Source organism: Rutidosis leptorrhynchoides, chromosome 1 (genome assembly GCF_046630445.1).
Source record: "Rutidosis leptorrhynchoides isolate AG116_Rl617_1_P2 chromosome 1, CSIRO_AGI_Rlap_v1, whole genome shotgun sequence".
Taxonomy (NCBI): Eukaryota; Viridiplantae; Streptophyta; class Magnoliopsida; order Asterales; family Asteraceae; genus Rutidosis; species Rutidosis leptorrhynchoides.
Window position 1 is genome coordinate 33989286 of NC_092333.1, and position 20072 is coordinate 34009357.

At 32.7% G+C, this 20072-nt stretch overlaps 1 protein-coding gene and 1 pseudogene across 1 annotated transcript; both read right to left on the reverse strand.

Moving 5' to 3' along the window:
• Positions 1 to 4034: 4034 nt before the first annotated feature.
• Positions 4035 to 10380, reverse strand: LOC139858737 (pentatricopeptide repeat-containing protein At1g76280). The gene is made up of 14 exons (XM_071847579.1): positions 10262 to 10380; positions 10131 to 10179; positions 9687 to 9762; positions 9260 to 9438; positions 8978 to 9085; positions 8464 to 8646; positions 7447 to 7908; positions 6815 to 6910; positions 6521 to 6694; positions 6023 to 6250; positions 5585 to 5713; positions 5308 to 5496; positions 4853 to 4972; positions 4035 to 4751 (listed from the first exon to the last, which is right to left on the reverse strand). Exons 1-14 carry the CDS (start codon positions 10279 to 10281, stop codon positions 4350 to 4352), a joined length of 2415 nt encoding a protein of 804 aa, XP_071703680.1. The 5' UTR covers positions 10282 to 10380; the 3' UTR covers positions 4035 to 4349.
• A 1436-nt stretch (positions 10381 to 11816) lies between these two features.
• LOC139858749 (uncharacterized) lies at positions 11817 to 18150 on the reverse strand (annotated as a pseudogene).
• Positions 18151 to 20072: the final 1922 nt, after the last annotated feature.

Below are 20072 nucleotides of genomic sequence, written 5' to 3' on the forward strand. Positions count from 1 at the left end.
TCTTAATTTTGCTTGGTTTGATTCGAAGTTTATTTGACAGCAAACATGCAACAAAATTCGAAAAATGCAAACAAAACTCGGATATATTTACTGTTTTGTTTTCCTTTTAAAGTTTGTACTATAAATAAATTTATCATACATAGTAAAATATGAATAAGACTAAATACGAAAGGAAATCTACATGAGGTATAGAAAACTTTGAATCAAACCAATTAAGTTTTGTTTGAAAAAAATAAATCCGAGTTTTGTTTGCATGTTTGGAATCATGCAAACTTTGAATCAAATCATGCTAATAATAACTGAGATGTTCAAGTTATGTTTGATTTTTAGTAACAATCAACAAAGAATCTTTGAGATAGTTACTAAGAAGTCGGTTCATATCTCAATAATGAGGCTAAATATGAGAGGAACCCAAGGATCACGTATAAGACTTGAATGATATTTCTAAAATTCAAGATCCTGAAATAAGTAATTACCCAAAAATAAGATATTATCAAACATAATCATAAATCCCAAGAACTTCATGTATATATATATATATATATATATATATATATATATATATATATATATATATATATAGCTACCACTACTCTTGTTTCGTATTCATATACTCATTTTAAACGTATCATTTCTTTAATAGGCGTTTCACCCGTTCGATCGATTTTAATGGACGGCGAAAATCAAAACACGTAATATAGTACAATAACCTACACTATCGAAAATCAAAACAAGAACAAAACACCCTAATTGACGCATATGTATAGTTAATCTCTATAACTACACATAATATAGTGCCGTTAAAAAAAGGAAAAAAAAAAAACCACACATAATATAGTACAATAACCTATACAACTAGATAATCTAAGAAATTCATTTATATCTTAATGATAAATGAGACTGAATATGAAAGGGAACTAACATGAGGCACAAGTATCACATAAATGGTTGAATAATATTTTTAAAATTTGGACTCCTATTGAAGCTGGGACTCAATCCCGAAGTATGGATCTGGTTCGAGAAAACGATTGAATGATATTTCTATATTTCAAGATCTCGATATTCGTAATTACCCTATATATATCTTACTAGCTACACTTGTTTGGCACATTTCTTTAGTATGCATTTCACCTGAATATTCTCATGTCGTTTGTCGACAATAAACCATCAAAGTGCTTCTCCTTTTTCTCTAGAAATAAGGAATAACCGTAAGTTTTCAAAGTCCCAACTGTTTAATTGATCCAAATGGAAGATGGAAATCGACAACTTGTTATAAACAATCACCAAGTGTAGCGTGATTATATGGACAATCTACCACTTGGCTATCGCTTTTGTCCATCTGATTTAGAGTTGATCCTTTACCACTTGAAATCGAAGATAAAAAAAGGAACACAACACCCAAATTGTCGTTTATATGGAGTTAATATCTATAACTACACCCTAGATGTTCTTTCATCAATTTGTAAGTATCATGACACATTACATATAAACAGTGTCGGTCATTCTGATGGTCTAGGTAAAAAGATCAAAAAATTTCCCTTATTATGGGAGGAGGGCTTATTTTAGAAAATATTTCTTATTTTTACCGCCTAAGCTCATAAATTATCGTTCGAATAAGCTTACACTTATTTTGTGAAGTATATCAACTTATATTAGAGGTAACTCAAAATATGTAAATTATATCTTTTTTGCTTATTAACAATATGCTACTCAAATAACCTCCAGTCCTCCTCCAATCACCCATTTAGTACTTCACCTTTTTACTGAACAAGTAAAATTTAGATAGAAGAGATATACTTTAAATTACAATGTTATAAGCAAATAATAGTTCTTCCCTTAAATTCGATATATGTATATGTTATTCAGATATCTAGTATACTTGTGTGTATTTCATTGAAGTTAGGGTTAAAGTTATAAATGCGCTTATATAATTTTATCTTTGTTCTAATATAGGCTATATATTCAATAAAATACCAGTGTAGGTCACATACTTTCAAAAAGTGTTCCGATGTAGGCTATTGGTAACTGGTTACCTGCTGAACCCCGGTAACCTCAATTATTTAGTTTTTTTTTTATATGGCTACAAATAGGTTATATACTTTCATTTTTGTTCCAATGTAGGCTATATACAAAAATTATTTGTTCCAATATACACTAACTTCATTCTCCACAAAGATGCCACGTCAACTCGTTTTTCTTTTATCCAGTTAATAAGTTCACTTCGTTCATATTAGCACACTTTTTGAAAGTATATAGCCTACATTTGTATTTTTGTGGGTATATAGCCTACATTGAAACAAAAGTTAAAGTATATAGCATATTTGTAGCTTTAACTCTTGAAGTTATTCCACATCATCTAATCATCTATTCTATAATTTTTTTATAAGTACAACTGCGATACACACACACACACAAGCACATATATATATATATATATATATATATATATATATATATATATATATATATATATATATATATATATATATATATATATATATATATATATATATTGTTCACGAACATTATAGATGAGATGAAAATATGAACATTTAGTAGAGACACTTTGTGATAAATGTTTTTATTTTGGCGGGAAAACGCTCGAAGAAGTAATATATAACAATTATCGTGTTTTTCGAGCGTATGTTGAGGTTTTAGCTATTGGGGTTTAGATATTAGGGTTTAGATATTAGGGTTTAGAATTTAGGGTTTAGGGTTTAGATTTAGGATTTAGATTGAGTTTTTAACACGAACGGTTTAGAGTTTAGGGTTTAGGGTTTAGGGTTTGGTGTTTTGGGTTTATAGAATAAACCCAAAACACTAAACCCTTCCATAAACCCAAAACACCAAACCCTAAACCCTAAACTCTAAATCGGGCTAAATTTTACTTCACAAAACATGAAGAAGAAAAAAAACGTTCATATTCTTCACGAACAATATTATCTTGAATGTTATTTTTGTCGATCGTTTTCCCGCCTAAATGATAACATTCATCACGAAGTGTCTCTTCTAAATGTTCATATTTTCGTGTGATCTTGATGCCGGAAAAAAAAATATCAAAAAAAATGAAAAAAAAAAAAAATTTCTGCTTCCCCCCGATTGGTTACTTCCCCATTGATCCTGCCCACACACACACACACACACACACACACACACACACACACACACATATATATATATATATATATATATATATATATATATATATATATATATATATATATATATATGTATATATATGTATATATATAGTGAAAGGATCCCTAGAGAACTAGAGTATGTAGAGAACCCATAGAACTCATAGATTGAACTTCAATCTATGTGGAGATTGAGCTTCAATCTATGAAAAAAAAATACAATCTGGAAAAAAAAAACTGCAAAAAAAAAAAACAGCGAATCTGCATAGAAAAAAAGTGAATCTGCACACACACACAAAAAACTGCAAAAAAACGTCAATCTGCACACACAAAAAAAGTCAAATCTGCAGAGAAAAAAGTCGATCTGCAAAAAAAAAAAAAAAAAAAAACTGCAAAAAAAAAAGAAACGCAGATTGACTCAATCTGCACGCAGATTGACTCAATCTGCATAAAAAAAACTGAAAAAAAGTCGATCTGTAAAAAAAAAAATGGAAAAAATCGTCAATCTGCACGCAGATTGACTGAATCTGCAAAAAAAAAAAAAATCTGAACAGAAAAAAAAAATCTTCAAAAAAATAAAAAATAAAAAATATGTGAATCTGCACGCAGATTTAGTGAATCTGCACGCAGATTTAGTGAATCTGCACGAGTTCCATGAGTTCTCTACTACCATGAGTTCTCCATGGATCCTCACCCTATATATAAATATATATATACTTTCCTAGCCTTGTTTGGTTTTGTTTTTTGGAACGGCTAAACCATTTGAATTATGATTTGCACAAAGATAACATTTTGCAAATGATAATGACCCAAACAGTAACATTACACGCACAACACACACACACTCCCGTACATACTCGACTATCAACAAACGAGAACAAGCTAATATTGTCCAACCATCATCCTTAAAACACTTGTTACAATTTCATTTTATAGTAGAAGCAGATTCAAAAACTACAAACACTTGCAACATCATGCTTGCTTCTGTAAACATGATAAGAATTCAACTCTATTACTTTGCTACCTAACTAATGTTTAAACCCCGAGTCAGGTCATAAATTACATTATTGCCTCATAATGCACAAACAATACGAACCACATTTGAAGTGGACAAAATGTTCAAAACCATTTTGGTGCACTTTTTACTATTCCTGATACTTTGATATCTAAAAAGCCTCAGCAAGCAAAATATACTACATTCACAATTAAGAGTCAGCATTTTAACATTCTCAAATTGTTTGTAGCCGAGAGCCTGTTGACCCACTGGCTCTGATCAATTGACCATGAAATCGAGTTCCCCATCATGGCACACCATCTCAAGTTCAAAAGGGCTACAGCCACATTCTCCTTTGAGTCCTTAAACAAGTCCAAAGCTTTTAATTCAACGTTTGAATCTTCTGCATATATGAACTCGTCCTCAAAAAATTGCATGTTTTCATCAATATCTTGTTGGGATAACATTTGTATACTCATAACTTGCAAGGCCTCCATAGCGGTGTTGTAAAAACCACGATCCACGTACGCCGAGAAGACATAACCACATGTTGTGGGATCAGGTGCGACTCGTTCTTTGTACATACGATCCATGACAAGCTCAATAATGTCTATCCTATCCTGTAAAGTTTAAAGATAGATCAGCAACATAAGAATATATAATGCACATATTATTCAACTAAAAAAGAGATCGGTAAATGGATTATATAGGCATGGAATACCTTAAATGATGCTTCTCTGATAAGTGTGTTGAACAACACAGCATCAAGTTGGATTCTTTCTGAGCATGCTTGATTGAGAAGGAACAATGCTTCGTCAAAATCTCCCAACTCCAACCGAAGCTGAAACACTTGATTATTAATTATTATACTAAAAAAAAGTGGGAAGTAAGGATTAAGGGCCTGTTTACATTCCACTTAATGATTAGTGTTTGTACAGAAAGTAAAATTGTTGTTTCATTGTCACTTAATCTGAAAAATGATCTGTTTGTAGAAGACATAGAATCAGAGACCACTTCCCAAACAGAGACATACGGAAACACCACTTGATACAAAATAAAAGTAAACAGCCAAAGAAAATATTGTAAAAAGTGAGGAATACGTTGCATCACACACACTATACATACATAATAGTTGATCGTGTGAGAGAAAATAAGAGCTTTGGAATATTAGAAGACCTTTATAAGAGCTGTATACGTTTGCCTTTGTGGTGGATAACCGTAACGAATCATCCTAGCGATTAAACCCTGAGCCGATTTAAGTGACCCACTCATACTGCAACAGTCGACCATGATATTAAAAGTCACATCGTTCGGACGATAGCCATGTGACATTAGAGTTTTAAACACATTTATAGCCATGTGATCCTGGATTACAACCCCTCATGTTGTTACGATTTAAATGAGATAAATAAAGAATATATTGAAAAATATATAAAAACTGCAAATTGATTACCTCCTTAGCCTCGATAAGTGAATGCAGAACTATGTTGTAAATTGGAGTTCCGCCAGTAAATCGGTTTTCTGCTACATGCAAGTAGTGTATGAGCCCGCTTATCATCCCCTCCGATCCAAGCGCTTTCAGCTAAAAAATAAATAAATAAATAAATAAATAAAAGTATTTTTCATGACTCTAAAACATAACATTGTTGTGATTATATATAATTTTCAACAGCCATTTAAAGGTATTTAAATGTTGGTCTAAACCTAAGCAGTGAAATCAATTTTAAGTATTTGTGATAATAATTATTCTTTTTCCCATTATCAACCATCAACATGATAAGATGTGTAGAAAAAGGTACAAAGTAGCGACTAGGAAACTAGTTAGTGAGATAACCATACAATTTAGGGTAGAATAAATTGAACAATTAATGTAAAGCAAAGAGGTACTTACCAAATTTCTTATTGATATGTAACTGTGTTGAATGCCATTTCTAACCATATCATCCTCTATAAGATTTATCCTTTTAGCAGCCTCTGCTTGTGACATTATATTTCCATCTTCATAAGGAGCATTCACGTTACCAAACAATGAATATAGCAATTCATATGTTCTGATTGAAGGGGTTACTTTCAACTGCTTCATTTTACCAAATACATGAACGCCACGTTCAGGTTGATCCTAAATCATCATACAAACATCATTTGTCATTATAAACACTTTACAACAGAGTAAGATCATAACTATGGGCAAGTTTCAAACTGTTTTCTCTAAAACATTTTCCTTTTTAACTTATCAGTTGACCCATGATAAAGATCATAACCCTCACAGACAATTCACAGGTAATGGGTCGAACTTGACCTCTAGAATCAAAGTTCTACATTTGACCCACACAAGAATTAAACAAAGTTACTTTTGTACATTCATTATCATAAATATTTGGTTACTAACCAGTGCATCACAAGCTTCAAGTAGCTTATTGTAAGGATTAACATTCGTACATGTGGCCATCTGAACCAAGAATTTCTCAGCCAAATTCAAATCCAAGCCTTTACTGCAACCTATTGATATTGCTGCAAAAGTTGAATCAAACGGCTTCAAACCTTTTTGTTGCATCAGATTTAACTGCACAAAGTAGCCAAGAACCAAATCAAGAAAAACCTTTTTGTTTATGACAACCCAAACGGGAATGGTGAAGCATATGAAAAAAAAAGTGTAGGAATTATAAGGATAAAAGTACTTTACCAGTTGCAGACCAACATGAAAACCTCTGGTTTTAACAAGCACTCTAATAAGACCGTCATATGCACCACGTGATGGTTCTATGCCAATATCTTGCATCTAAACCAGATAGAACGACATAAAGTTACTAGCTAGAAGATATATATATAAAAAAGTTGATAGCTTTTTATCGGGCCATTTAAAAATAAGTCTACTAAGGTTATGTGTTATTTCAAACAATTTAAACTGGTTAAATAAGATGGGTTTGGTTACACAATATTAGTCATACTTGTGGATAGTTTGAACATCGACAAAGTGTACATTTCATGCATAGAACCTCCTAAATCACATTATTCTAACAATTGTATTAATTGAAATAATATGATTTTCGTAACCAGATCTGACACTTGAACTTCTGGACAAAAAGTGTTTCAGGTCAACCCGACCACAATCATTTTGACCCGTACCCATAAAAAAATAATTTTTAATCCAAATTTGAGCCCTGTTCTGCCACCTCTAAAGAGTACAATATAGCATAATTGTTCAACAAGAATAAACATCTAAAACCGATGTTCTAAAACTCTACGCCACGTAATTTTATTATTTTAATATAAAATTAATAAAGGCATGATCTTTCATGTGAACTGATACACTACCTGAGAGAACAACTGTTCTGCCAGCTCATCATTTTTCACTCGTGCACAAGCACATATAACATCAGTGAAGGACCGTCTCAAAATCCTTGTAACAAGAACACTTTGTAAATCTCCTAGCACTGGTCTAACACTTTTAATTTCTTTCAAGTCAAAAGCAGCAACATTTTGATGGTCCAGATTAACCTTATTACATCTGCTCCATTCCAAATTAGAGTAAAAAGGTATCGGTACATCCAATCTTGGTATGACCATTTTTCCTTCAGCATTTTTCTTAAAAGTGAATCCTCCCTTGAAAGATAAAGCCACCAAGTATCGTAAAGCTTCATATGAAGTTTCTAGATCCCCTAATTGCGTAAAGGATGAGATGAACATTCTTAAAGAAATAGGGTTGAAACTATAATTTTTTGTATACTCCTTCCAGATGCTATGAACTGCTGAGAGATTTTTCTGCAAAACTGCAAGCTGAAAAAATGAATTCAGAAACATTTCCCGGATATTATATTACCAAGATCTATAAATTATAATTTATTCAGACAAGAAATAATATATATCAACTGTTTTCTCTCTTAAAAGTTCTACTTTGCAACTGAAGATGCATAAAGTGCCACCGTTTATATGCACTAGATAGTACTTTCTTCAATGGTGTATAATGTGCCAAAATGTATCAACTACAATTCAGTAACAAACTTCAGCTAAAGCTAATTTCTATCAGCTAAGTTTTGGGTCTTTGGACCTGTGTTTCAGAACGGGTCATCAGATATTGCAAAAGAAAAAGGAAGTTGCTAAGGGGTTTGACGACAAAGATCGTGCTTTGGGGGTCAAATAAACAGTTTTCTACCAAGTACCAAACTGCCATAACTGATTATCTAAAGGCAAACAAATTACCTATTTACAAATGGATTTCACATCGATGGTGTTTGACTGTCTTTTGACATAGTAAGTTAGTAACTAAAGAGATTTACAACCACATAAAAGAATATAATCGTATATAAATGTAACTGGTATTACTCTACATACCTTGAGAAGTTGGACATACGTTATTTCATTCTTCCCCAGTACATCACGCTCCATTAGATCTAAACATTTACTGGCATGAGTTATACTCTGAATTTGTGCAGATGCTCCCAAAAGGATGTTATATTTTTGCAGAGTAGGATAAAGACATGAAGTTTCCCCACAATTATTCATCAAGTTGAATGCCTACACAAACCACAAAATACAGATTCATTCTACCACACAGTATTCAGTTATTAACCTACATTAAGTAATAGACACTACAACTGCCAAAAGTTTAAATCCAAATTGCCTACTATGTAACAACCGTGTTGGTGTTTCTCATAGTCATTAGTAGAGGTGGCAATTTCTGACCATTTAGTTATCAATGAGGTGATAGGATTTATGTTTTAACCCTAATGAGTTTAAAACGCCACTTATTTGTTGGAGATAGAGTAACTAAGATAACTAAAACGATAACAAAAATACAGAGACATGCACAATAACATAAGAACGTCTAAAAATAAAATGTTTATACCTCATCTATGTAGCCTCCTTTGCAAAGTGATTGCATCATAAGAATATGACATTTATTATTCAAGTCAATTCCTTTTTCCTCCATTGTTTTCCAAATCGCCATTACAAACTACACAGAAGACATAAAACTAATGTGACATACTACTCACTTGTGAGTGTTAGCACCTAAATTGAAAGACATTTTCAAGATATCGACAAGGATAAGAATAATAAAGAAAAAGTTGTGAAATTGGACGATTTCACAAGGAAATAAAATCCCTGCTAAACTCATTTGAGTGCCTACCAATGGATCAGGTGCCAATGCACAATATTTAAGAATATCAACAAAATGGTTGGCTCTCAACATATGCTTGTTGTAGCCAATATGAGATAGCAAACTGGAAGCCCTTTCTCTTTCTCCCATGTGAAGTGCATTCACTATTTGCTTCTGAACCGGTCCCGTATCTGGATTCACCGAATTTCCTAAACCACAACGACATGTCAAGAATAGAACACTGATACAAAAGAACTATCAGAATTTCTCTATAATACATACACACGCACAAAAACATCGTATGCATTTTCTTTAAAGTGACATTGATCATTTTTCAATAGTTAACAAATTTTTCAAAAACATAACAACTCTAAAAATAAAAAAGATCACTAGGAACAGTAACACTAGTGCTCCCTTTCCCTCTTTCTGTAAAAGAATATAATACCAATTATCATACCATATAATGTCTCTAGACTTTTCCATTCTTTCGATATTTCTTTTCTTGAATTAAATTTGGAACCCTGGTTTCTTCCCTACACAACATCAAGACCCATTAGTCAATATAAAGTATAACCATTTCGATCCAGAGAATTTGTCGATAACTTCAAATCGGTCAACAAAATCTCCTCAAATCAATAAGCTTAGCACATAGATAAACCTGCAAATTCACTTATATAAATACTAATTAAAAACTGTCATTTTGTTAAACTAACTACTAATACGCAGTATATACTTGTAATTTTTTAGGTCAAATAAACATGTTTATAGTTCATAACACTATCCCATAAATAAATAAATATATATATATATATATATATATATATATATATATATATATATATATATATATATATATATATATATATATATATACACACAATCAGAAATGGTAGAATCGTACTGATCTAAACGCGTATGATTTCCGAATTGTTGGTGCAACGATATCAGTACTGCACAAAACAATTACATATCAACATCAGCAAATAACCATTATGATATAGGTAGATTCAAAAGAAACATTGTGTTACTTACAATGAAACCCAAGCACACATGACAAACAAATACGATGGAGGAAACTGATTGATCACCGATGATAAATAGTCTTCGTCGGAAACATTAGTAATTTAGAGCTGCTGGTACGGTGGCCGCCGATAAATTCCGATATGTTATTCGCATTGAGTCTGCAGTGTTTTATTTTTCCTGTAATTTACAATAATTTCATTTTAACTCCTTATACTATTTTCTATTGCCAAATAATTTCTTGTTATACATTTTTTTTATTTGTTAGGTTTTTAACCAAATTTATGATTATTTTTTTTTGTGAAAAAATAAAATAAAATCATATAGGGTGCGTTTGAAAAAAAAGATCGAATAACCCAGCCAATATAAATAATTTTTGGTTTTAACATGTTTTTGAGAGTAGACTAAAGAGTGAAACCTAAGAAGAAATTTAGATTCAAACTGCAGATCTCGTCATTTCAGGGCAAACGTCAAATATAGTTACAGGATAACCCGATTAAGTAGCATACATTAAAAATATTTATCTTTTTGAATAACGAGAAATGCTCGCATGTTTACTCTTTTACTAATATAGTAAGAACATATGCTTTGACCTCGTTAATGTGTGTAATTTATTTTGCCAAGGTGTTTAAGTTGCTAAATGTTACTCCCTCCGTCCCTAAATTATTGTCCATTATTCCATTTTGGGATGTCCCAAATTAATTGTCTACTTCCATAAATAGAAAGGAAAGGAGATATTTCATTGGTGGATCTGGAGAGAGAAGATATTTCATTGGTGGAGAAATAAAGTTAGTGGGATTTCCTAAAACTGTGTGTTTTTTGTCTGGGGACAATTAATCTGGGACGGAGGGAGTATAATTACATCCGAGTCAAACTGACTGAGTTTAAATAACTCAAGACCAAGTTGATAATTGCACGGAAATAGTTAAAAGATACTTTTTCTTATTCATCTTCATTATGCACGTAACGAGATTTGGTTACTTGAATATAAAAATAGCAAGATGTAAAAGGCAAATTGATGAAAATACACTTTTTTTAAGGCTTCAAACAAAATACACCTTTTTTAAAAAAATTGCCTTTTTACACCATTCGGTAGACGGGATTTCTGTCTATCACCTTTATCTGTCGTCTACTACCATTTTTACAAAGTAGTAGACAGTAACAACAAGGTAGTAGACAGTGAGAACAAAGCAGTAGACAGCCAATTACAAGGTAGCTGGCCGTCTACTACCTTGTTGTTACTATCTACTACCTTGTTGTAGGTGTCGACTGATATGTATTATTGGTGTCGACACCTACAACAAGGTAGTAGACAATAACAACAAGGCAGTAGACAGCCAGCTACCTTGTAATTGGCTGTCTACTGCTTTGTTCTCACCGTCTACTACCTTGTTGTTACTGTCTACTACTTTGTAAAAATGTAGTAGACGACGGATAAAGGTGGTAGACAGAAATTCCGTCTACTGAATGGTGTAAAAAGACAATTTTTTTTTAAAAAAAGTGTATTTTGTTTGAAGCCTTAAAAAAAAGTGTATTTTGAACAATTTCCCAAAAAAACATACTCCGATAGTGACAACAAATGATCCTACCACAACCAACTACCATTTCAAAATCTGCACATGACAAGTACACTGTTACCCGCCTTTAAGCAGGAATAATTGGGGGAGATTACAGTGGCAGAAGCCAAGTAACCAATCTGAACCAAAGCTTCATTCCAACTCACATCCCCCTTTAATGAGCTTTTGCTCATGAGGAACCTTGATGAACATCCACAGTGAAGGTCGGTCAAGCGGACATTGGGAACCAATGTTGGGGCCACTTGGGATATGATCGTTTAAATAGACTCATGCAAACCATATCGTTTTGCTGGAGGACACCATTCAATATGCACTTCATTGCACCTGAAAAATTGCATAACATATAAGAATTCAGAATCCGTGAAATATCTTTAAATTTGTACTGAATATTGGGCATAGAAAAAGTAGCATAGCAAATTTTAGTAAATGGCTTGAGAAGAGGAATCTTAATAGAACCATACCATGTGTACCAACGGGCTCTTTAATGTGACCACGAAGACAACGGGTCTTTGTCCATACTTCCACAGGCTATATATACATACAACACGTTAATAAAGAGTTTTCAGTTCATTAAAAAGTAGACCGACAGCTTATCAGATCTTCAACAGACGTTAAAAATGGATGATATCACTGGCACAGAGAAACACATACCTTGAACCATTTCACGTCCTCCGGATTATGGAACATATATCTTACTACCGCTTTTGATTTTGAAACACGTTGAGGATAACTACATAATACACAATCAAATCTTAAAAAAGAAAAAAAAAAAAAAAAAAAAAAAAAAAAACATCAATGATTCAAGCCACATTGACCCGCAAACACTTTCCGTCTACGTTTTTTAGAAACACTCCAAATAAATGAAGTACTGAATATTGTTTATTGCAAGGACAATGTTGTAAGATAATAAACCGATTAAGTGAAAAAAAATAGAATTACAAGGTAGTGTGGAAAAGAAAAAAAATTGGGCAATTCTTGACCCGTTTGACTACTTTCCCTTTAACCTCAAAACATAATACAAATCAATGTATTCACATGCAGATGAGGAAATTGACAGATTAGCAAAATATAACAGAAATTTATAGATATGTGAGGTGATTCTTACCCAGTTAAAATGATCTTTTTCAGAATAACCTTATCAGGGTTGATACTGTTACTGTTTAATGAGCCAACAGCAACCAAGATAGGTGCAAGCGAATCGCCTTTATTTTTCAAAGCAATTAACGGACAAGGGGGAAATGATATTGGTGCATATACAGAAGCTATTGAAGAACTTCCAGCATGAAGAAATCTGTCTGAATATAAATTGTCAGACGAAAAAGTTGGCCTGCAACATTAATATTTTTTGGTTAAAATCAAGATATGAATGATGGTTGACAAATATCATCCTAGAACACAAATGTTACCGTGTGACGAACTGCCTGAAGCCAACATGAAATATTAGTTCTTCTTTGGCTTTAATGGGTTCTCTGTATGTCGCGTGCTTCTTTATACTGCAAAAACAAAAAAGTTCATAAAAAATGAATACCCATGTCTATCACAATAACTGGAAAACATTTTAATAAGTGCGCTACCATAAACTATACATAGTAAACCAAAATGCAAAACAGGAATTATGTGTTTATTTAGTTACTCGAAGTGAAGGACAGATATCTTTGATTCATGTTGCAAGAGACCACATGCAATGACTGGCATGGTCTTCACCAAAATGCATAGTCTCGAACCAATTTGAGCTGGGACTTGTTTGATATGCAGTGTCACATATGAATTTGCAGGTACACATTCATCTAAACTTCCTTGTTCCGTATCCCGGGCTTTAGATATTACGTGTTTTTGTGTTCTAGTAAAATTATCGAACACAAAAATCCGTGCGTATTCTGAAGGTAGAGATTCCTGAAAATCAAGGATAAGTTAAAGAAAAGCTAAAAGCAATGAGATTTATAAATTTATAGAATGAAATTTAATAGAGCTTACTTTAGGATCCCATGAAGAAATACAATTTGACTTTAAGCCCCTATATTTAGCAAATCGTTTCCGAGCAAGAACATCTACTGGAACATCCACTTCATCTGAAATGCAGCAACCAACGAAATTAAGTGAATATGCATAAAAGATTAAAACGATTGTGTACTTAAGGCAGTTTGTGAACCATTTCATTCTGAATGAACGATTATAATTTTAATAAATTTACAAACTTTCAAAACGTTCTCTTTATTATCAATTTCTATTTAAGCATTATGTATATGTATATGTCTAATCATTAATTGTGCACTTCTAATTTATCAAGAAATAATCAATACCTTTATCTTTATCTTGTTCCTCTTTTATTTTCCGAATGTCTTCTTCTATCTTCTCCTTCGTCAAGTTATCGTTATCCTGCAAGCCAAAAATTAAAATTTCTGTTAGGATCCAGCACATTTCGTCACATCTACATGCCAGTAATAATAATAAGAACATTATATGACAAATTGTCTTAACTCACCATCATCATAGAATCAGCTTCAGTTTCATTATCAGAAACCCTAAGCTCGAGTGACTCCTGGTCATCCTCAAGGTCAAAGTTCCCACCATCACCTTGACCAGTCAACTCATCTTCTCCTCCGTTAAAATCCATACGATCATCTGAACCATCATTATCACCGTCTGTACCAGACACGTCAGAATCATCCACGATCCAAGCAGCCTGTAGATTCAACATCATATCATTCACAGTTACATCAATCTGAGAACAAATTGAAAAACACTTTTTGAGACTAACTGCCAACCTGATATTCAGAAGTACCCCGAGGAAGACACCTCTTTTTCTGCTTCTTTTCCTTATGAACTCTATCAGCTTCTGCCATCTCCGCCTCTGTTGGCCATGTCAATAAGAAAAGTAATGTAAAACAAGTTAGAAACAAAAATTATCTTCACCGCATAAAATGCAAAATATTTATAGCTTAAACAAAATATTACCATCGGAGGATATTAAATACTTTACAATTTATACAAGGAAATCTAAAGTAGTAGCAAGTTAAAAAAAGGCAATAAAAGGAGGGAAAAACAGGAAAAGGAGGAAAAACAGATCATGGATGTCATTCTGTTGAAACTTCAAGGGTGAAATTGAACAAATTAGAAATATAAAAGAAAACATATGTCGACGTTACCTGTTCCCTTTGCAGAGGATCTGGTATATTTTCAACAACTAAAGGCTCTTGCTTCATAGGATCCGGAAGTAACGTTTTGACGACCTGTGAAATTTCATAATGAAATAAAAAGTAAATTACAAACAGTTGATATTGGAAAACTAACAGAAATTGAAAAAGAAATATATACCGATGAATCATTTACTTCATCAGCATCCATGGAATCCCCTTCTTTTTTCACATTTAACGAGCATGGATCCTTAAGAAGTTCAATCTTGCCCAACCGAAAATCTCCAGCACCTGATACATGAACCTAGTATAAAGTATGTTAGGCACTAAACCAGAAAGTAAGCTGCTAATTTAAACGAAAGTGATTAAAAAAATATAAAATACCAGCTGATTGACTGAGAGATTGCGAGCACGAAGATAACCAGTGATGAGAAGAGTGCAGTTTCCGGGACCATCAGCCACCATGTCAACCTGTCATCGTATTACACAAGCATATCACATCTAAACAATTACATGTAAAAATAAGGAAGAGAGATACAACTAATACAGATACAGAAATGAACATTCAACTTGTAACGAAAACGATAACAAATTGCATATTTACAACTATACATCTTTTAAGTCTTTCACTTGCAAAAATCGAATTCTTAACCTTCTGAGCCATGAGGTAAGGACGTTGGGTACGCCAATGAGGTATTGTGAGCCTTTGTTCCTTGATATGCGACATGAACTACATACAAGCCATTACAAGGCAAGAGTTAAACCACGTGAATATGAAATAACTGGAAGATATAGTCAAATTCAATCTAATTTTCTGACATAACAATTTCAAAAGTAATATATTAAATTAACACTTTGGGCAAGCTTTGACATATTTGACCCACTTGATTTTAATAACAGTCAAAATAGACCTATTCGAGTTAGATGTCTGAATGGTTCAAGTATCTTTGATTTATTTCTTGGGATTTAGAACATATACCTTGTGCAAGTCGTCTTTTGTATCTGCTGTGTAAAACTTACAATCTTTAGGGAACTCGAGTGCAAGGCTAGAAATGCAAGTCTTCTTTAGATCATTTCTTTTCTTTAAATCAGAAGGTAAATCCTGTAGTTATGCAGATATACAAAATATTACCTTTTTAATACAAACAAGATAGACACGTTGTTAGCATAAAAATTCATGAAGTGCTTACTCGAAGAAAAACAGCCGAACTTGGTAAACCAAGAGATCTAAACACAGAGAGACACTGAGAGCCAAATTCATCAATGTAACAATTGGAACTACCATGCTAACTTGAACGTTTAGCAGAAGCCACAAATACAATCAAATCTGCAATCTACGATAAAGTCTGTATTGAAATCTAATTCAGTCAACAAAATATATACACAAATAGATATACATATAGACAAACCCACATACACACACGCACATATTATAGCGTTTCAAAAGAAGATGTTAAACTACCTTGGCCATCTCCATGCATGCCATTAAATCACCATGGGGTGCTTCAAGGACCTATACATTGCCCGAAAGTTTAATGCATTTCTTGTCCATTCCAATATTAAAGAGAAGATTAGAAGATAAACAAATGAGAGAGAAAGTAATATCAAATATATTCCATATCTTCTTAACAACTAAATGCCACTTTTGCAATCATTGGCCCAATTTTAGTATAACTTAATAAATAAGCACACAATTAACAACATAAAGAGGGTGTGGCGCACAATATGTTACAAATTTTTGTGAAGTGACATAGCAACATACCGTAGCTCGTAACCTGTACTCACATGATGCAACTGCTGAAAATTGATTTCCATTATTTTCATTTGACAATAGTGCCAAAAGATCCCTTGCTACCGAGCATATATTTGTCGAAGCAGATAGACCAAATAAAACCTGATTTACATAACAGATTGAAATTTTCATGCAAAAACAAAGACAACTTCACATGGTCAATATAGTAAAATTTAAATAAAGAATTAGAAAATACGCACAATAACACGGGGAGCACTAATTGTTCCGCTTGAGGCCCTTTTCTCTTTCATAAGAGCCGCTCTCTCCTGCTCTCTCATCTACATCATTTAAATCCAACAATGAGACCAATTACCAAATTTTCGCCATCAAAATCATACTGTTATGCTCTTTTTTGCTGTTATAAAATCTCAATTTGTAAAGCTCTGTAAAATCATTAACTGTACCACGATTGTAAAGAGTATTAGTTAGCAGTCCATACATCATCAATGTTATCTAATCAACTTTCAAATTGAATTATGATTTGTCAAAACCAATTGCGTGAATCAAACTAAGTATAATAATTACCATTTTGCTACGTTGTAGTCGAGCAGCCCTAGCTCCTTTCATCACATTGCGATCAGGTTTGGTAATCTTGCTCTTATCTAGGTTCCAATACCACAAACATAAACATAGGGTAAAAAAAAACTTGATACAAGCTATCTTTATAATACACCGCAGTAGGTAATAGGTAATATTTCATGTATGTCACTTATGATGCATAATGAGACCCAAAATTTATAGCACTTCATTGTAACACACATATATATAACACAGTTACACAGGTAGAACACCCTGTCCAACTTAGGCGGAGTAGGCCAGCAGAAGGGTTAGATTCACACTCACATTATGAACAGGGGAAACTGCATAGCTAAGGTTTTCTTGATCTCAAGAACCAAGATAATAATAAATAAAATGAGTTCTTTGATTGATAGCAGAATTTAGAATGATAATAGAAGACATGAGTTATTTGATTGATAACAGAATTTAGAAAGAAAATAACAATGAGTGGATCCAGATTATATAGACTAGATTTTATTATTAATCAAGAATCGTTTCTTTTATTATCTTCTGGTTCTTGAGATAAAAAAAAAACCTTTGTTAATATGTTTGTGCAATTTTCAATGTAATTGTGAATCAAACTCGTATGTTTTATTTATTTTTATATAGAATTAAAGAAGTTGCTGCAAATTTAACTGAAATATTGCACATTTGAATTGAATTTTAGTTATTATTCAATAAATATAACAATTGAGAAAAGTAGAACCTTTTGCAGAAGTTTTGTGAAGGCTGCGAGAGGATTTAGAAGAAAAACGAGTTGTATGTGATTTGTTTGCTTGAGTTCGAGAACCACCCGCCATTGTTGCCGGAGGTGAGGAACACGACTGACTGAGAAGACCAATAAACCCTAACTGAGATTTTTTTTTTTAAAAAAAGAAAGGATTTTTATGAAATATTTATAGGTTACAGAACGGGCCGGGTTATGGTGGGATCAATGGGGCCTGCTTAATTTACCATTCGGGACTTTCTTAATTGTTGACTTGTTCCGTAGAACATTTGAGATGTTCATCGGTCCGGTTTTTGATCTTGTCAATTTATTCGATTGGTATTGAAAAATCTAGAGTTAAAATTGACAATTGATATTGAATTCAATTTCAATTTCAAAATTGAAACCGAACTGAATATCAAACTCACAACTTTGGTTAAGTTAAAACTGAAAAAACTAAAAAAATCATAACAGTCTTTCCAACCATGACATCACTTTTTTCCCACGACTAGCTGTCACATCAATACTTCCTTACCATAACTAAACCCAAAACAAAATACTACGAACAATGACATACTTTCTCAAATATAGGACTCACTATATTAGTTAATTAAATAAATGTATAACTAACAAGCAAAATGTACCACACATATAAGTAAACTCCTCCGTCCACAAATCTGCTTGAAAAAGACTAGGAAAAGGACTAAAGGCTAGACTATTTGCTGCCAACGGCGTCCTCCTGGACTAAAGGTTAGACGGAGTGGAAGTAACCACTGTTTGGAGCACTCTAATTTTACCAAAAGATTTTATATTCGAATTATGATTTTAAAATCATTTTCGATATATATTAATATATTAAGTATATATAAATTGTTATTAGTTGAATTCGGTTTTTGGATAAACGGAGCTTAAAAACGTAAAATGAAAAACCAAAAAAACTTTGAAAACCGACTAAAGATCGAATTCAAATTCAGTATGTTTTTTCTTCAATTTTCATTTGGTTTGATTTTCGAATTAATCGTTTTGACCACATATCCTTAACAACTACCAGTATTAGATATCACAACACATTTCTAAATGGACACACCGGAAGCTCAAAATCTATGCTCTAAAAAACTTCGCAATTAAAATCTCAAAACAAATATGCATGCAAGCAATAATGTAAGAAACGAGGCGCATCCAAATCTACATCACACAAACCACACCAATATCTTACATGAATACATGAAAACCGACATTGACCAAAAACCCTTAGGCAACCACTTAGTCCATTATGAATTCGATTATATAAGGTTGACAGTTCATCATCTTCATCAACAACATCATCATTGTTCTCCATCATGTTTCCAAGTAAAATCCAAAAGTTTATCAGGATCTTTATTACAAATGTAATCTATAATTTGATGTTTATCTATCATATTTAGTTTCTCGAATGATGAGTTTGGGATATCAATCACAAAAATCACCAACTGATTTAGCAATAGTTGTATCCAATTTTTTATTTGTCAAAGTGTCAAGCTTTTGATGAAAAAGTTTTATTGTTCTTTTTCTCAAGACACCACTGCAAAGGTTTTATCAATTATCTATAAATCGCCAATGACATCTTTTACAAACTTTCGCAACTACTCAACAATAGATTAGATTCGAACTTCAAATTTGAATCTTCAAAATCATTGGCGGAAATTGGTAATGCATCACCATCGATGATGTCATATGTCCCAATTTTTGCAACATCCACAATACTCTTGAATAATTATCAGTGGTAACGATATTGCTGCTTGTAAAATTCAGAGCTTTTTTCAAGACCATCTCGAATGCACTTGCCTCCCCTACCACTTTCGATTCCCTTCCAAATCTCTTTCGATTAACCCATGCTCTTTTCGATATTGAAATCCAAGGACGAATTAAAATCACCTTATTAATTAACCTTGCAAGATGCAACATTTAAAGACGGCCAAATTGATTGAAGTTATAATGCTAAAAGAACTACAAGCGAATCACCAATTGAACCGTTATGCGACTACCTATGATATTTCGACGAAGGATGGAAAACCCT